General features: G+C 36.2%; 1 protein-coding gene across 2 annotated transcripts in view; it reads right to left on the reverse strand.

Annotated features, from left to right (window-relative positions):
- Positions 1 to 18,101, reverse strand: part of KCNH8 (potassium voltage-gated channel subfamily H member 8) — a 174,351-nt gene that overhangs the window by 37,327 nt on the left and 118,923 nt on the right. For both annotated transcript variants that reach the window (XM_005518938.2, XM_088055796.1), the window contains 3 exons: positions 7,289 to 7,486; positions 2,457 to 2,656; positions 496 to 745 (listed from right to left, as the gene is read on the reverse strand). In XM_005518938.2, the coding sequence (XP_005518995.2) occupies positions 496 to 745; positions 2,457 to 2,656; positions 7,289 to 7,486 (648 nt within the window). The remainder of the gene's footprint in view (positions 1 to 495; positions 746 to 2,456; positions 2,657 to 7,288; positions 7,487 to 18,101) is intronic.

Genomic DNA, 18,101 nt, shown 5'->3' on the forward strand with positions numbered 1-18,101 from the left:
ACATGGACTTTCTGCAACAGGGGTTTGTAGGCAAGTGCCAAAGAAACCAAAGTAGGCTCATATTGCTTTCTTTCATTTGGGAGCATTAGTGGGAGCACTGCCCAACCACTAATTATCATGAAAGATTTAGGAACAGATGACCCATGTTCTTTGAGCTGTCAATACCATCACCAAATATAGCAGAAAGCAGCAATTTTTGTCAAAACTTGAAAGTACCTCTATACATGAAAAGAAGGGAGAATAAATATAAGGAAACCAGAAGTGAAATATTGCACAGCCAGCAATATGGCAATTGAAAGCTCCTTAGGTTAAAATATAAGGAAGTTTAAACTAAAAAATAAAAAAATGGGAGGGTACCTAAAATAGGTATTACAGGTTAAAATGAAACAAATTCTCATCAGACAATTAGGACACTCTAAGCCACCAGTTAGTAGTGAAGGTTGGCCTACACTGGGGGATCATTCTTCCTCTTAGAGTCTATGATTGTGAACGTACCAAGGATTGCCAGCACAGTGCTGTCCTTCAGGACTTCCATGGAACCTGAGCACACAAAGTAGATCGCTTGCAGGGCATCTCCCTGCCGGAGGAGGTATTCCCCAGGAGCACAGAAGGAGGTTTTGATGTGCAGAGACAGAGACCTGAGGCAACCACGACTGGCACACTCGAAAAGGGAGAGCTGCAAAATCTCCTTGTTCAAGTGCATGGTGATATCTGAACGCAGCTCATCTGGGAAGTCTTTTAAAAGCTGTCCATAAGAAGGAAAAAAAATGATGAAAAAGAGAAAAATTGTAAAATTATTTGCTTCCACTTTTGCAGAAGTGGTTTAGTGATTTAGTGGTGCTGCACATGTCACACTATTGCAAATATTTCCCTTTGATTTTTCTTATCCCCTTGATGAGATGTGGTATTTTAAGAAATTTTAACACCGATAAATTCCAGGAAAAACCAAACAAAAAATCCCCCCATCCCACCCCCCCCCCCCAAAAAAAAAAACAAACCAGGAAAGAAAGGTCAACAACACTATACAAATTCCCTCTAATGAACAATTTAACTTTGTCCAAGTTCTTCTCTGTGGTAGAACACAGTAGGCTGCTCAGGTATACCATTGTATACAGTGACATACACAATGAAAACAGAGAATTCTGTAAGATACATCAATATGCAATATTACTTCTTCTGTAGTAAAACCACTGGAAGAGGAATAACTAGAAAAACCTGCCTTGAATGTGTTTTTGTTCTTGTTGTTATTTTCATTTTTAATAATGTAACTGGCCACTGAAGGAGGGGTGGGAAAGGAACAGGGACAGGGTGTACGTTCAATGGAAGAACCTATGGAAACTTAAAAACAATGAGGTCTCACTTTCAAGCTGCAAGCCCACAAATATATGTTTGTTTGCAGTTTGAGGGGATGTTTGTCTGAACAAAGCAATCAGCCAATGCTTGACCAGGTGGGCTCAGACAAGGTGTTTTATCCACAGGAGGGAAATAATGAAAGACTGATGGTCTCTCCAGGAGCTGCAGTTTCACTGCAGCAGTCACTCACTTTCAGTGTGACTAAAGGTACAGAAGGTACAAAAGCTGAAGGTGATCATTAACCACATCTAGGAAAGCCTTGACATCTAAGTAATTTTTTTTTACCTTTGGAAATCTTACTAAGCTCCTTCTGTTGCTAAGATGCTGTTGAAAATCCCATTCTTTGTGCTGTGCACAGCACAAAAAGAATTTATCAGGAAAAGAATGTTCCAAACCCCAAATCTTTCTTCTTATTTCCACTTATTTCTGCTTATTATCTTCAGAGACCACTGAGTTTTATAACACAGATAACAAGAAACCTGAAGGGAGTGCTCCATTCAAATAACACTCCAGCAGGGAGAAGCCATTATTTCTCCTGCAGTACAGTAACACATAACCAGGATAAGTAATTTAAAACAATCAAGCACAGACACCACTAGATATCTGTCTTTTGACTTCACTCTCAAGTTACACTCTGCAATATTTAAAAATGTAGTGATATAAATAACATAAAAATTCAGGCTAAATCATTTGTTTACATTATTGCAATAAATAAGATGAAGGAGGAAGGGAAGAACATCATAGTCCCTACTTTAAAAAGGACCTAAAATCCTCATGTAGATATTTTACTTAGTGAAAGACAGAAATATTCATGATATTGTTTCTGCTGGCATCACCTAAAAGGTTTCTGATGAATGTTTATTCAGCATTTGAGAATCATGAACAACTGAATTTTACTACATTATTTGATGTTTTAAACCTGCTTTTTCAATTATGTACCCTCTTCCTGGGATAATCCAAGTTTACTTTTACACATGGTTTTCTTTGGTATGCAACTTCACACCAAACACAGCATCACAAAAGAAAATTTACCCCCCTCCTTGACTCATAGTCATAGTTCATAGTCAAAACAATCAAACACAAATCCCCCTTCATTTTGTTACCTCGTTGGAATCAATTCCATTATTGACAGACCATGTGGTTTGGAAATATTCAAGCATCCTTTGCTTTAGCTGCTGTGGCAGGTGATGGACCCGTATAAAGTCCTTCAAATCCTTGGTTCTTGTGTGATAAAGGGACCATCTGGAGTACATCCTCTGAATTATGGCAGTCACATTGCCAAACACCAAGGCGTGCATCAGAGCTAGGAAGTATAGAAATTACATACAATCTGAAGTGATTTGTTCATCAATAAAACTTAACACAGAAAAAATACAGCATCTTCAGAGAGAAACTTTCCAGGTTTAGAGATATAAGAAAGCTTTTGAATATAAGACTCCTTGAGTAATGGCATATTAATACGGAGATATTAATATAATTATTCATTTCTGGTGTTTGAGACTCTACAAGTCGCTGGAACAACTACTTACTCTATCTTTTCAGGATACCTAACAAAAGAATCAAATCAAGTTAAGTCCATTGTCTAAGAGAAAAGGAAAACAGAACATGGAATCATAGAATTATAGAATGGTTTGGGAGGAACCTTAAAGATCATCTAGTTCCAACCAGCCTGCCATGGGCAAGGATGCCTTTCACTAGACCAGGTTGATCAAAGCCTCTTCCAACCTGACCTTTAACACTTCCAGGGATGGGGCATCCACAACTTCCCTTAGCAACATCTTCCTGTGCCTCACCACCCTCATAGTAAAGAATTTCGCCCCATATCTAATCCAAACTTATTCTCTTTTGGTTTGAACCATTCCTACTTGTCCTGTCACTACAGGCCTTTGTAAAAAGCACAGAAAGGAACACATGTAGGCAGGTATGCTCAGAAAATAATGAGATACTAATAATCAGTATGAAAACTAGACTCAAATGGTCAATTGGAAGCTACACAACATGTAACAGATTTCAGAAAACTCATACAAATAAAAACAATTACTAATGGAGACCATGTGTGAGGAATGAGGCTGTAAATAACATTTAAAAATGTATCGTATTCTGGGGGATAAATTTTTAAAAAATCCAGGAAAAAAACATTTTAAAGCAGAAATTCAGGTTAAAAGAAACATTCAAAGAGACAATCTGATTTCTTACGTTGCTTGACAGGGTCAAATATGGTTAAAATTGTTCTGACATCCTGGAGTTTGTCTGCAATTAGTTATTGTCTTGGGAATAAAAAGACCAGAAGGAAAATTAAAGAAATATTTACACACAGAGGTCATCTGGGTTTGTCTGTGCAGAAATGCATTTGCTTATTTGAGTTGTAAAAATTCCAGCTAAATTGTCTGTCATGTGGTATTGGTCTGATGTATAGAATGTACACATCTACAAATTCTTTATTAAAATATTACTAAAATCTTTATTATTTCTCTAAAGGGACATCTGTCTTTATAGTGCTTGAAAGAAAGCAGAAGGACTTCTCAGAGTGACAAAGGAATTGGTTTATAAGCAAGACAAACGAGTTGTTGACCTGGTATGTCACTTTACAGAAGTCCAGTGTGAGTGAGAAGAGACAAGGGGAAAGGAGGAGAAAAGGATACCATTTTTATCTGGTAGAAAGAGATAGAAAATTCTGTAGTTTGGAGAGTTAGAAAACTTCTAGAGGCTGAGAAAAACACAAAGAAGCTAGTAACAATATCTATGTCCTTTATGTGAAGGGAGTGGAAAAAAACCAGATAAAGAACTGCAGTATAGAAATAGCAAAAAGAAAAGGATTATGGATGTAGTAAGAATAGTAAGCCTAACTGGAAATTTATTTCTAAAAATAATCAGCTATTTCAACGAGGTGTTCATGATAGTGCAGAGAATTGCTAAGTCATTAATGTCAGAAGCTAGAGCAACAAAATGTGAGGGACTGGTGTAATCCAAGACACAGGATATTATATTAGAAATATGGCAGCTAGGTCTGAAACAATTCAGGCAGACACAGATAAATAGGTTACAGAAATAGTGTAACCTCTTAAAGGATGCAGTAATCAGTTTAAACAGGGGGAGAGGGATAAAGCATTAGGTACTGTATGACTGCAAGTGTAAGACTCACATGTGAGGTAAGTCCCTCATTAGACTCCAAGGTTAGGAGTGGACAGTGGAGAGATCTCAGTGATGTTATTATAGGCACAAATATCATCTAGAATTTTATTATTCAGGTAGAATCTGTCTTTGCCTATATACATTGGAAGGCAACTGCTTCTCATCATGACAAGCTATTCTTGGCTGTGACAGGCATTAGAATTCGCTATCAAATAATCATACACTTACCCTACTTTCTGTAAGAAACCTGTTACGCCTCTGTCTAAACTCAAGTAGCACAGGTTCAAAACTTCTAGGAACTGTATTTCACAAAGTGGCCTTTATTTTAATAGATACTTTAAATCACATTTTAGTTGCTTGGGGAACAGAGGAACACATCTGATCCCAGATAGGACTGGAGAGTGGGCTTTCAATCTCTTAAATACAAAAATAGACATTATTTGCTGAAGGAACATGGAGAGTACAAGACAGAACTTGGTATGATCACCTGCTGGAGGGCAGATCTGATTAATATTTTACAGATCCTGGGTATCCTAGGGATTCTGGTTACATTTTAATAAGTAAATTTTCTTCCCAACTTTAAGAAGACATATTATATTGAACAAGATTTTTTATCTTCAGAATATGACTTGTAAAAAATTTAAATTTCACATTATTTGCATAAATTTCACATTTATGCAAAGAGGCCAGTAAATATTAAAAAGATATTCCATATGCTATTTATTTGTTAAGTTTTTTTTTCTGTCTTCAACTTTTTCAAGGTTTAAGTAAATTTACTTCATTTTCTTCAGTTTGTAGTGTCATGCATTAAAGAGATACAGAAAAACTACTGATAAACTAAAATCCCATCCATTACACCTGAAATTTCATTAACTAATGGATTGGTCAAAAAGTCTGAAAAACTTATACCAATTTTTCTCAGAATATCACTTTCCATTAGGGAAATTTTAAAATTAAATATTAGCCAAAATGATACACTAAAACAGGTCTTAAGAAATGAAGAGCTATGTCCCTAATCATGGAAATTATCACTTTATTCCTAAATGAGTTTTCTAAGGCATGCTCACCAATCTTCACAGTATCATTCTAACTCCTTCAAGTTTCCTCGATTTTCCTCAGTAGTACCTAAAATATAATTCCTCAAGAAAATACCTTCAGATCAGCCTTCACTGCTTTTTTTACCTGGACATATCTTGTTCACTGGGCTCTCACAGATATAAATCCATTCTCCTACCTGCTTGCCTATGAGCAACTTCGCCTTTCAGTCGCCAGTCCCCTCTTACTCCACTCAGCTGACTAGTCCTTCACAATTTATTCAATGTACAAGCATATTACAAGAAATAAAAGTGAAATTGTTATAAATGGACTAAACAAATGTATAGGATACTTCTATATTCTATTATATTTATGAAAGCTCTGCCATATTAAAGTGAATTAAATATTCGTCACTGCCTTACACAGGAGATCTTTTGATTTCTTGCTAGAAATGAAAACTCCTTCCTTCATTCCAGCAGATTTTATGTAGTGAAAGCCCCAAAGAACAGTGACCACAGTGTACTTTAAAACTATAGTTTTATGCAACCACCAAAAGAAATTTATGACCTGCTTGTGGTTTTGTGACATTGTCAAAAACAAAATTATATCATTCTTGGATGATTCGTTATATTATTACCACTCATTTTCAAGACTGAGAAAAATGAAAATAATTTACTGAACAATTTTTTTAACCACTTAATGATGCAAATATATACTTTACAGGTAATCCATCATGTTCCCTGGCTTTCAAGTGTCAAATTTCCAATTTATTGTTGCCCAGGAGAATCTATCCTGCAAAGCTGACACCCAGGGCTTTGCTGACTAGCCCTGGAGAAATACCTACTAGTTTTTCTAGAACAACTAAGCCAGCAGAAAGAAAAAGGGAGGACAGAGTACTCTAGAAGTGACTTGTTTTAATCCTTCATGTCCAGTGTGGCATCTTTGAGCTCTATTATGTATATATTGTGAAATAACACAGCTGATTTTTTGTGGAAGATGAACATAAAGCTTCTGGTGCTTTCTTTAAAGGTCTTGGCTTACAAATCTCAGCTGCTTGTACTCAGGTGCCTCAGCAGAAGGAATGGGACCATGAATGAGCATGTGGCTTACTCTGACAGTACACCTAGGTAATCAGCATAAATGCTACTAAGAGCTCCAAATATGACAAAAAAATTGCATTCTGATTCAGATCTGAATTAAATTTTTATCAATGATAATTGAAATGGTTTTTTTTATTATTTTTATGCTAAAGTTCACTGAACAGTCTCCTGGCTCTGTCCTGTCTCTCTTTCTCTCTGGTCTGGTCCTTCAGAGAAGGATACACACCAGCTCACAGACACTTTGTCCTGTGGGCTGGCCTCCTCCCCTCATCAGCATTCCCAGGACTGCTGCAGGGATGGAACTGCGGCTGATGTGCACATCAGACCTGGCTGTCTGGGAAAAGTGTCTGCCACAAGTGACTGAAATCCCCAGCACACGGCTGGGCCACTCCCACTGTTAATAATGTGAATTTGCATTTCAGTGGGTGACACTTGTCTTTCATCACCATAAGTGTGCAAAAGGTTAGAAATATGTCTGCCTAAGAGAGTTTATCTAGTGCAAAACAAACAGAGTTGTTTCCTTCTTTTGCCATTTTAAATTAAATTTAAATCAGCCTTCTGCTGCGTTTGTTTGGGGTTTCTTTTAAGAAACTTAGCAAAATTTCAGCTTTTATTTGACTTTTTCTTACTCCTTGGAGATGTTTTAAATGACACTTAATTGTACCTACCCCCAATCAGCATTGTGCAAATGGAGAAGATCTTTTCAGCATCGGTATTGGCCGAAACATTTCCAAAGCCAACACTGGTGAGGCTGCTGAGAGTGAAATACAGGGCAGCTATATAGGCACTTCTGACTGATGGACCTCCTAGTGTATTATTCTCATAATAAGGAGATTCAATTCGTTTTCCTAGCTCATGAAGCCAACCTGAAAAAACAAAGCATAAAAAGATTAATTTTTAAGTAATACTGACATTACCATGAAAACTATACATTAGACTAAAAAAACAGTTCTAGGAACCCCCACAGATCTACCTAAAAGACATTATATTCTTCACACAATTCCAAGAATAGAAAGACCATTAAGCTGTGGGAATTTATGCAGCACATTAAGTATTGTGTCTCTGGGATATTTATTTTTATGTACAATTTTTATGATAAGAATTGCATTTCTGCATTGAAACCAAGTGGTTTTGAATTGCATATTACAGGTCTAATTAGATAATTTATAAAATCCATTAAGTCACTGAAAAGAAAAAAATCTTCACCTAATAACATGGCAGCAACAATGCAACATCATTTTATTCTTTCAATTAATTAATGCTTAGAAAGCTTCTTGACATTCTAAGACTAAATCATTATAATAGTAATTACATATTCAGAGCTTTTCACGTGTTTCTTTTTGCAGTAGAAAAGATTCAAAGAACTAAACATAACTTTTCAAAACACGCTTCAGTAAGTATTTTCTAAATTGTTCATTCAATTTTTCCTTTCATTTTGATAAACAAGTCCATGTGTGCCAGAGAAAGCAGAATTAGCTACTGCCTCAGATATTTGAAAAAAACAACAAAACAACTCCAGAGCAACAAGGCAGGAAAAAAAGATGCAGCTGGAGAACACAACCTGAATTAATTACATAAACACAATGCTTCACAAAAATCAAGACTGGGGAAAAAAGAAGGATAAAAATCTATTTGAGTTCCCAGTTTTGCCTGTTAAACATCTTGCTTGGGAGATTGGAAATCTTACATGAGTATACAGGGAGAGCTGCCAAAAGAAAATAATCCTGAGAGTTTTATTTTTAGAAAAATTATTTGGGGGTTCCCCTTTTGTAAGCTGGGACCTGACAGACTGAATCATCTCCTCTCCACTTCAGTCAGCATCCATTTCAATGAATCCAAATATGAACTGGGGGAAATCTCATTGCATAGTATGTCTGCAAAAGCAGGAGGTAGATTTAAACTATCTGTCCCAGCACTTCCAGTTGAGTTGGGGAAAGAGTCATTGGGAATTTAGCAGCGAGAGTAGACCAGCTGAATCATGGTTGCTCCCATGCTCAGCTCCGTGCTTTCTGGCCTGCTGTCCACCAGAGAGGAAGCTCAGTCAGAAGGGCTGGGTAATGGCAGAACAATGTCTGGCCATGACCCTGCTGATCCCTCTGGTGCAGGACAGGGAATTTGGTCAAAAGCATAAATTAAAGCAGTCTGCATTGTCATAAAATGGCAGTGCTGAGTAGGATGTTTTACCTTGCCAGCAGACAAGAAAGCATATGAAAACTCTTTGGTTTTACCTGGATTGATAGTATTAATCAAATACAATATTTTATTTGTGGCTCCCAATTATTAAAAATGAAAATAGAGGAAAATGGAGGGGGGGGGGAAGAAGCCTAGCTGAGTCAATACCAGTCCTCTGCCCACTGTTGTTTTTCTGAGATTATGCTACATTTCCCCAACAGCAGCATGGTCCTTTGTATGGCAGATTTAATTCCTATATTTCTATAGTAAGGAATGTAATCATAAACATTAAAGATAGAATGAAAATGTAAGAAAATCTCTGGCAGAGAAGAGACAAAGTTAAAAAAAAGGGTCTATTTAAACCTGATGTTAAGTAATACAATCATAAAGTCCAAGATCAGCTCAAGATTCGTTCAGTTGAAAAACTGAAACAAATAAGATATTTTTACGACCTGTAACTGATATGCCTTTTAGGAGAAAATCTCCTGCCTCAGAGTGGCTCTAAAAGATTCACAGTGTGTAATACACAGCCTGTGTATTTCCATTTTTCTTACTTTTCATGCATTTCCAGCGCTATCCAGGAAAGGTGGATGGATGACTGCATTCTTTAACTGCGAGATAGATGTGTATTGGTTTCTCCTTTACAACTCACTTTATGTTCAGGGTTTTCATCCAACCCGACTGAAACATCATTGTTCCTAAAGGATTCATACTGCTAGTAAAAGCAAGGTTCAAAAATAAGTGTCTACATTGTGTCAACCAGTAGAAGCCTCTACAATAGTTCCACAAAAATTATACTACCAAAATAACAATATAATCATTTTACAATTTCTAGCACACACCTCTGGCCAAGATACCAGTATTTGAGATGAGTTAACTGTTCAGTGTCTACTGTGGTATAACAGAAAGTCAGACAAATCATCCCCTCTGTAGGATATATGGCTTATCACTGAGCTAAAACAGCAGCAGTTAGCAATGATTAACAATTCTTAACAATTGCTAAAATAATGCCCACAATGTAAAGAAAAGCTATGAAGTGAATTTATTTAGAGATTTAGACATGGAAGAGAAAATGTATGTCTGAAAGGGAAAACCCAAAACATATATTCCTCTGACTTGTAGATAAGACCATGTTTACAGCTTCTCATTTCTATTTTGGCTGGCAGAGATTATCCTAATCAGGAACTTCTGAAAAAATTATATAAAGTGGTGTTTCAGCCAGAGTATATAAAATGCTGCATTATCTTCCAGATCAACTATACTTCTCATATTTGTTGATAGCACTGCATTTTTTTTTTTTTCCCAGTTTCAGGGTAGAAGCAAGATACAGTTGTGTGTAAATACTTTCGTCAGCCAATGGAAATAGTCATGAGGTAGCATCACTGGATAATGCCTTTTCCTTTTCAGTTCCTGTAGGTAACAGCTCTCAGCAGATTCTCTGGCAAGCCTGAGTAATTAATTTCTGCCCTCAGGGAAGAAGAAAAAAATAAATATACCTTGTAGTCAGAGAGAGCTTCCTAGAATTTAGCATTATGAATCTTCCTAGTTCAGAATTAGCATTGTCTAGGTACAGCTCTCTGCCTTTGAAAACATTTTAAAGTTCCAATTAGCATAATTAAGAGGAAGGCCTTTCAAAGGGAAAAAGAGCTCTTAAGTAATCCAGTCCCATTGGAAAAGTCAATAGGAATTGGATATCTAGCTCCATTAGGCTACTTTGAAAATTGCTGTAAGAATCTGTATTGAGTTTCATTTACTTATATCTGGGAAGTGCTCAAATGTCAGCAGAAGACTAAAAAAGCATTTAAACCTCCGTAGATGACATACTTTTTAACTGGATGTAAACCACATTATTTCATTTATTAGACATCCAGAAAATTAGTCCTTCCCCTGACTTGGTGCTTTCTCTGCATTGAGTATGTACAATACTCCCTATGACTTGCAGCTTCATTCTATACTACTACTTAGATTTTCCTTTTATGCCAGACACTTAATATACCAAAACACTCTCTGGTACTTCAAAAACTTAGAATTAGATGCATTTTCCAATGCATTAATTAACTATAGCACTTGTTTTTAAAATAAGAGGAACATTTCCTTTTCCAGTTAAAAAAAAGGCCAGACGTTTCTGGTTTATTCTGCACTACAGTGTCAGGGAGAATAAAGAGGTGTGGATAGAGAGTGCCTCTTATAGCATCCCTGAACATCTGAAAGCAATAGCAGCGATGATGCTAAAAGAGAAAAATATGAGACAAAGGCTGAGCTTCTCTCAGCTATGATTACACATCAAATTTAGGGACTTCAAGTATTCCTAGGGGAAATGTGAAGGTAGAAAAGCCTATCTACTCTCACATAATCACTTTTTTTTTGATGTTTAAGCATCATTTAAACCTCATTCAGGGCCAAACCATACTTGGCTTTTTCTAGTGAGGAGAGTAAGCAATGCTGTGCTGATAGTAGAGAAGGAGAATGTGTAGTGAGAAATGCTGGAGTTAACTAAAAGACACTCTGGATTGTCTTTAGCTAGGATCATTAAGGAATATGTCTGAGGCCAAGATTTTTTTTTCTGACTCAACTGAAAAGAAATATTAATAGAAAATATCCTGAACTGGAGCACATGCAGCTTTCTGATATAAATGGATTATAAGTTTCAACGTAGAAGTCGTTATCATATGACTACTAATGTGTGTTGCAGTGAACAGTTTAGGGTCATTAAGGAGAAGATAAAAACTATACAAGAGAAATTAGATCCTTCATCACTGGAATGAATTTTTAAATTAAAATCACTGTGTAGCCTGAGAGCTGTGTTGGTTCTCACTGCAGTAGTCCCTGATCACTGCTGATAGCTCCTAATTTCAGATCTAGAGCCAGGCAGCCAGGAGCTGTAGGTTTGCACAGCAAAGTACACCAGCCTTTCATCACATAGCAGCACCCAGTGATCTGCAAATAAACATCTCATATTTCCATTTTAATGGGGGAAATATATTCTAAGTTTCTCTTAGTCTCAATGAACCAAGATTTTCACTTGTATCCATCTCTATGTTTCTCTGTATTAACCTCCACAAAATAAGCCTTAAGGCAGAACAGTTGCTAAGAGAGAGAAAGTAGGTGAATTTCCTTCTTTTTAGGTAAAAGCACCTGTGATTACAGTTTCTGTGATTTTAGATGTCCAAATCACTTCCCTCAATTGTCTGTGTGGCTTCTTCAGAATGTATCAAAGTTCATTTGAGGAGGGGAGGCCAGAGCTAGTATTGTATTTGAGATGAGATTTTTTTATAACAGCATAATTAATACATTTTAGCATATCAAACCCTAATTATCATTCATTAGACTTTAAAACATTAGCTTCACTTTTAAGAAATAATTAAGAACGCTTCCAAAAAATTTTGCACAGGTACTCTCTATATGTAGCTGACTGATATAATACATTCAAAATCTGAAGGTGTATAAGAAGATGAAATAATTTTACTTCTTCTTGTGTGTATGATTACATTATTGAATAGTCATTGCCTCTGTTCTCATGGTGATTACTCAGGCTCCTCACAAGAGCTTCCAAAGCCTTTTTTATCCTTGTCTAGCCAAAATGTTTTTGACATGTGCAACCTTTCCCTGCTAAAACATTTGTAGTTTTCCCCCAGACTATTAACAGACCAAACAGCACCATTCCTACTATTTCACCCTGTGGAATATTGCTGTTACTCTTTCATTGTCACAAAGCCTGATCATTTGTTTACAGGTTTGATTTGTGGTGGAGCTTTGCCTGTCATGTTATGGGAGGCTCCCAGGTACCAGAACAGATGGTTCTAGGATTAAAGAACCCCAGAGATGACAAGAGCAATCATACTTTCAACCACTGTTTCTGGAGGACTGTAAATGTGCCAAATCTTATTGCTCTGGGTCAATAAGTAGAACAGGAATCAGGCTTTTCTTTCATACAAATTAGAAAAAAAAAATAGGTACTAGCCTTTCTCCCTCCTTCCCCCCCAAAACCAAAAAAAAAAGAACAAGACACAGTCCTGAGCCTGTGGCACAGCTGCAGGCTCAGAGAGTGTGAAAACACAGCTCCAGTACATGTGCTCAAATGGCAAAATTGCACACTAGTAAAATATAGGATATGAATTTATGCTCTTTTCGAAACAAAGACAATAAATAAGCATTATCTGTGTAAGAGGAAACCAGAGGTGTATCTATATGATATGTCAACAAGTACAGGGTACAAATAACAACTCCGGCCAAGAGGCTTATATTTGAAGAAAATTAGCTGGTATTCAAGATAAGTAAGAAATAATTAGCAATGCATGAAATTTAAACTAGAATGATTTCAATATTAGTACAACATACATAACCATAATGGCTGCAGGACAATCAGGAACAATTAGCATTAATCTAGTTCCCTTGATCTTTATTCTGCTAACACACTTTCCTGCAAAGAGTGGACACCTAAAATGAGAAAGAAAACAAATATGATAGAGACAAAAACATATTTCTCAAGTTCTGAGACTTCTTAAAAATGTTAAGTCTCAAAATAATTCATTCAAAATACCTCTAATTTTAGCTTTGTAAAATATGGTCCTTATCAGAGTATATTCTTTATTATGATGACTTCAATGTTTTTTTTCATTAAACTGGAAAGACAACATGGGTATGAATAAGACTGGTAATGTTACAGGAGTAGAGGAACACCTACTGCAGTATTCAAATCTTACGGAGGGAAATTTTTGACATGATGTAGGAAAGAAACAGGTTTAGCTTGGACTATATGAAATAGCTTGATCTCAACAAACTATGATGAGACATCTCAAAATTATTGATGAGGATCCACCTGTAGCAACTTTGAGGATCACTGTCATACTAGAATTCAGGTGAACACTAGGAATGGATAGAGTCAATAAATATTACTTTTGATTTCCATTGCAGAGAAACTGGATAGAATTTTTATTACGTCTCTTCCCAAATTAGCACATGAAATGAGAGTTGATCATGAGCCAAAATCGAAGGCACAAACACACTCCTAATAAAGCTGAATTCAGACCCTTACATCTACTTTTTTTTTTCTTTTTTTTTTTTTTTTTGTATTATGGATCTAATTAAAAAATCAGGGTTTGAACACATATCATATGAAATTGTAATCTTCTGCCAGACATTGGGAATTTTACCACTGATTTTTGAGCATCTGTGACATCATCCAGAGAAAGTTTGAATTTGGATATAATGCAACCAGAAGAGAAAAACAAAGGTAAAAATTAAGGTTCCTGTGTAGTCAAAGGCAGGTAGGTGACATGAATACCTTCATATCTGGTTCTTTACCTTAATCTTACCTGGTTTCCTGCCTGCCTTACCCTTTCCAGGTACAATAATCTGGAGGAAACTGTATCTTCCCCAAGATCCTTCGAGAAAGGTTTTAACTATCTAGAGACGTACGTTGAGACAGATGTTTTGAAAATAATTTCAGAAGCCATAGAGCTTTCCAAAATAAATGTGTACTCATTCTTGGATTCAAGCATTTTTAGGTACAAGCTTAACCTCTGTCAGATCTACCAAAAGTTAATTTCAGTTGAAAGGTGAATTCTTTTTTAAATCTAACTAATACTCTTTGTAAATTAAATGGCTGTTGTATTTCTAATTGAATGTTTTCTTAGAAAGTAGCATAAAAAAATTATATTTTGCAGAGCTATAACTCATCTAACTTGACAAAGTCATAACAAGATATTGACTCGTTTTCACTGAAAATGAAGACTTCATGGTGAAATAAATACTCAATGAACTAAGTAGTTTCAGTAGGAAGAGGAGCTCAATCAAGGAATTAAAAAACAAACAAACAAAAAATCTAAGATCTAATTGCAATGTTCCTTATAACAAGGGAAACACAGATGAGCTCACAGAAGTGCTGCAAACCTGAAAATTTGGCCCCAATTCTCTGATAAAATTCAACTCTAAATTGCAAATCTCACTACTTAGAATAAAAAAGTAGCATTTCTCTTTTCTCATGGCAAAATTGATGCCACCTTTGAGATTTGGGGAAAACTTCCTTGTAGGAAGTAATTTCTTGTCATCACCAAGGTGTGGTCTATTAAATAATTTACATTTTTATTTTGGGAAGCCATAAGTGCAAGGAGAGATACTTCCTAAGGGAAACTTGCAATCCACCCCAGTGAAGGCACCATAAGAATTATAATGAAATTTCCAAATTCTCTGGTTGGTAACTCCTAGGCACATTCATGGCTTAAAAATAGTAGAGCAAAAGGCCTGATATTAAATATTTTAAATGATAGCATTTTATTAGAAAACAATTTTTGAAAGCTATGTTTTAAAATGTTTAGTTAGCAACAAGTTAGAATAGTCTGGAGTTCAGCATATCTTCCACCTAATGCGAAATGCTAGATAAACACTCTAAGAAATACAGTGTACATGAATTTCCAACATTTTCACATATTTCAAGCCCTGCACATTTCTAGCCTGAATCTAACTGGCTAGGTATAATTATAATCTAATATAGTTGATACATTAAATCTTAAAATTTCTAGATGTCTATCTTTTGTCTGCAAAATAAAGTTTTGTGCTTTTACATTTTCTCCTACTGTAAGAAATCCTTGAGGAGCAGCCCAGATAAAGATTCACAGTCAGAGCCCTAGATGCTTCTTAAAGTTGGTAGATAATTCATGTGAATTAAGTATTTACATTTCTTCTCCACCATGTGGCAAAATATTGTCTTTCCAGGGAATTTACTTCATACCTACAAGTAGAGTCTATTCTGGTGAGAGAAGAAAGAAAGAAGTGGTACTGGGGGGAGATATCCCTTTGGGAAGAGCTCCAAGACAATCTCCAAAAGCCAGCTAATGCTCTGCAGGAACACAGGGGTTACAACCTCCAGAAGACTCTGCATGAGTTGTCCCTCCCACCCCTATGCTGCGTTGCTGCCTTCGTGAGGCTGCATATTGCATCTCTGGGACATTCTGGTATTCTGTGGATGACTAAAAAAATCAGACAGATCTGTTCCTCATATTTATGAGGAAGACTCCAATATACATCCATACCAGTCTCACATTATAATGCAATAAATATTCCCCTTACAGTAGGGATACATTTATTCCTAGGCAGAGACCTGTCTTACATTACATATAAGAGCTATGTATAAGGATTTTTAAAGCTGACTCAGCAGGCCTGCAAGGAACTCATTCCTCTTGATATTTTATGATAGTTCTCTAAACATTTAGACTTGCTTTTGCAAAGAAGCTCCAGTGTACATGGTCAGTGCACCTGCATTCCTGTCATGACTTCTTTCAGCCTCATTTATCAAAGAGTCAGTAAATTTAGAAAAGGAATGTTCTTGAAACTCTTCTCTGTGATAAGCTAGTACAGCTCTTCTCAACAGTACTTTGTCAGATGGCTGTGTTTGAATATGTGTGAGATTTAAATACCTCCTGCTTTTGCAAGTCAGCAGTTTACTCTCTCTTCCCCACACCATTGAATCACAGAATCAACTTGGAAAAGATTGGAAAAGACCTTGCAGATCATCAGGTCCAATGAAAGGACAAGATGGGGAAATTTTCAATATCAGCTCTCTGCGGCAGTAGCAGAAAATACATGCAAAGCATTTAATACAGCTAACTATTTTTATTCAAATTTTTATTTTTACTAGGAATAGTCTACGAACAGCTCTAATGACGTTAACATATTTGAAGAAAAACACCTTTTTCATTTCTTAAGAAATTATCTTGATTTGTTCTCCCCAGTATATTTTCCTAGGGTTCTTAAACTGAAAAAAATTAGCAGTGTAAGTAAATTAACTACTTTTTTTGGTAATATAGTAAAATGTTAATTTAATTTTCAGATTAAAGGTAAAATATACAAGTCTAAATTTATAGGTTTATTTGAGAAATAAAATTGTAAGGCCATCATCAGAGTTACATAAATCATGTGATTATCATCTTTAAGGAAATGCTCACAGTGTCACTGCAGAAAGAGTTTCAGTATTTAACATTACTGCTTCTTAGACAAACTGGCTGTTACTGTCCTTTTCCAGGCTATTAAATGCCTTGCAGCTAAGTTTGGAATTAGACACGTTTGTGCTGGTCGTCCACTTAGTGCAAAGAGCACGTCCATCTATGCCCTCTTTGCTTCCCTGTGCTCCATCAGTCTGTACCCATCTGTTAGAGCTTCTCTTATCTTATATTTAGACTGTAATATCCTCCTGGGCAAGAGCAGCCTTTTTATCCTGTGTTAATTCAGCAATGGAGACAAGAGGCCCTTGACCCATAAGTAGCATCCCAGGTGTTCCTGCAATAAAATTTATGGTAATTAGGGTTTTTTTTATGGTGTCAGCTAAAGAGTTAGGAATCTGTACTGCAGCTCTATCTGTTGGAATCCAAGTCATGCCAAAAAGGTTTTGAGCTACTACAGGCAAGCTATTTGTGTCTTTTTAAAGAAATAAGCACTCCCCTCCATAAGCAATACAGATGAATTTAAAATTAAGCCTTTATTATCAAAGTATGCCAAAATCTTCCACACAAGAAAGCCTTGCAGAATGTAAGTTTTAAAGCTGCTAGCAAAACTTTGTGTCTAAATGTGTGCAGCATGTTTCACCATCAAAGAAATGCATAATAAAGTCTTCCAGTTCTTATGACAATTTCTCATACCTAAGAATTAATATATTAAAGTTCTGACTCAGAATCTGTAAATAAATTTTTATGGAGGCAATGACAGTGGCAATCAATATCTAAAAATCTTTTAAAAAAAGTACTGTTTTTTTGCAAGAGCAAGATATCAAGAGGACTATATTTTTTAGAAAAGCAGTGCAATATGCTACACATATTTTATATTTTCATTCTGTCTAACTGCGAGTAGTCTGCAAGAGTAGAGCTATTTACTTCCAGACTCCGCTTTTTAAATCTGATTAATGCAAGAAGTGGTCCCTGACAGGTGGTACTTTCCCCTCTCCTGCCATCTTCCCCACTCCAGAAACTGAATCAACTTTCAGCACCTACTACCTGTTCAAATGCATTCTCCCAGCTTGGCAAAACAGGGGCAGAAGCCTTAAAGCAGGGGCAGAAACCTCAGCACAGAAACTGTTTCCTTTTGTAGGTCTAACTGCAAATGAAAGGTTAATTGCAGAATTGCAATAAAACCGTGCTGATTTCCATCTGACTGGCCTGCATAATCACACAAGAGATGAAAATGACAGTATGGAGTTCAGTTTGGGTCAGTATAGACTGCTGCAGCCTACATGACATCCATTTCTCCTTGTCTTCTATATTAATAACATCTATGCTTGGTTAGATAACAGCTAAGTGTGTTAACCTTTGCTACAATCCT

The sequence above is a fragment of the Pseudopodoces humilis genome, chromosome 1 (genome assembly GCF_049639895.1).
Source record: "Pseudopodoces humilis isolate 2021_Gansu_Grassland_sample_001 chromosome 1, ASM4963989v1, whole genome shotgun sequence".
In the NCBI taxonomy this organism is placed as follows: domain Eukaryota; kingdom Metazoa; phylum Chordata; class Aves; order Passeriformes; family Paridae; genus Pseudopodoces; species Pseudopodoces humilis.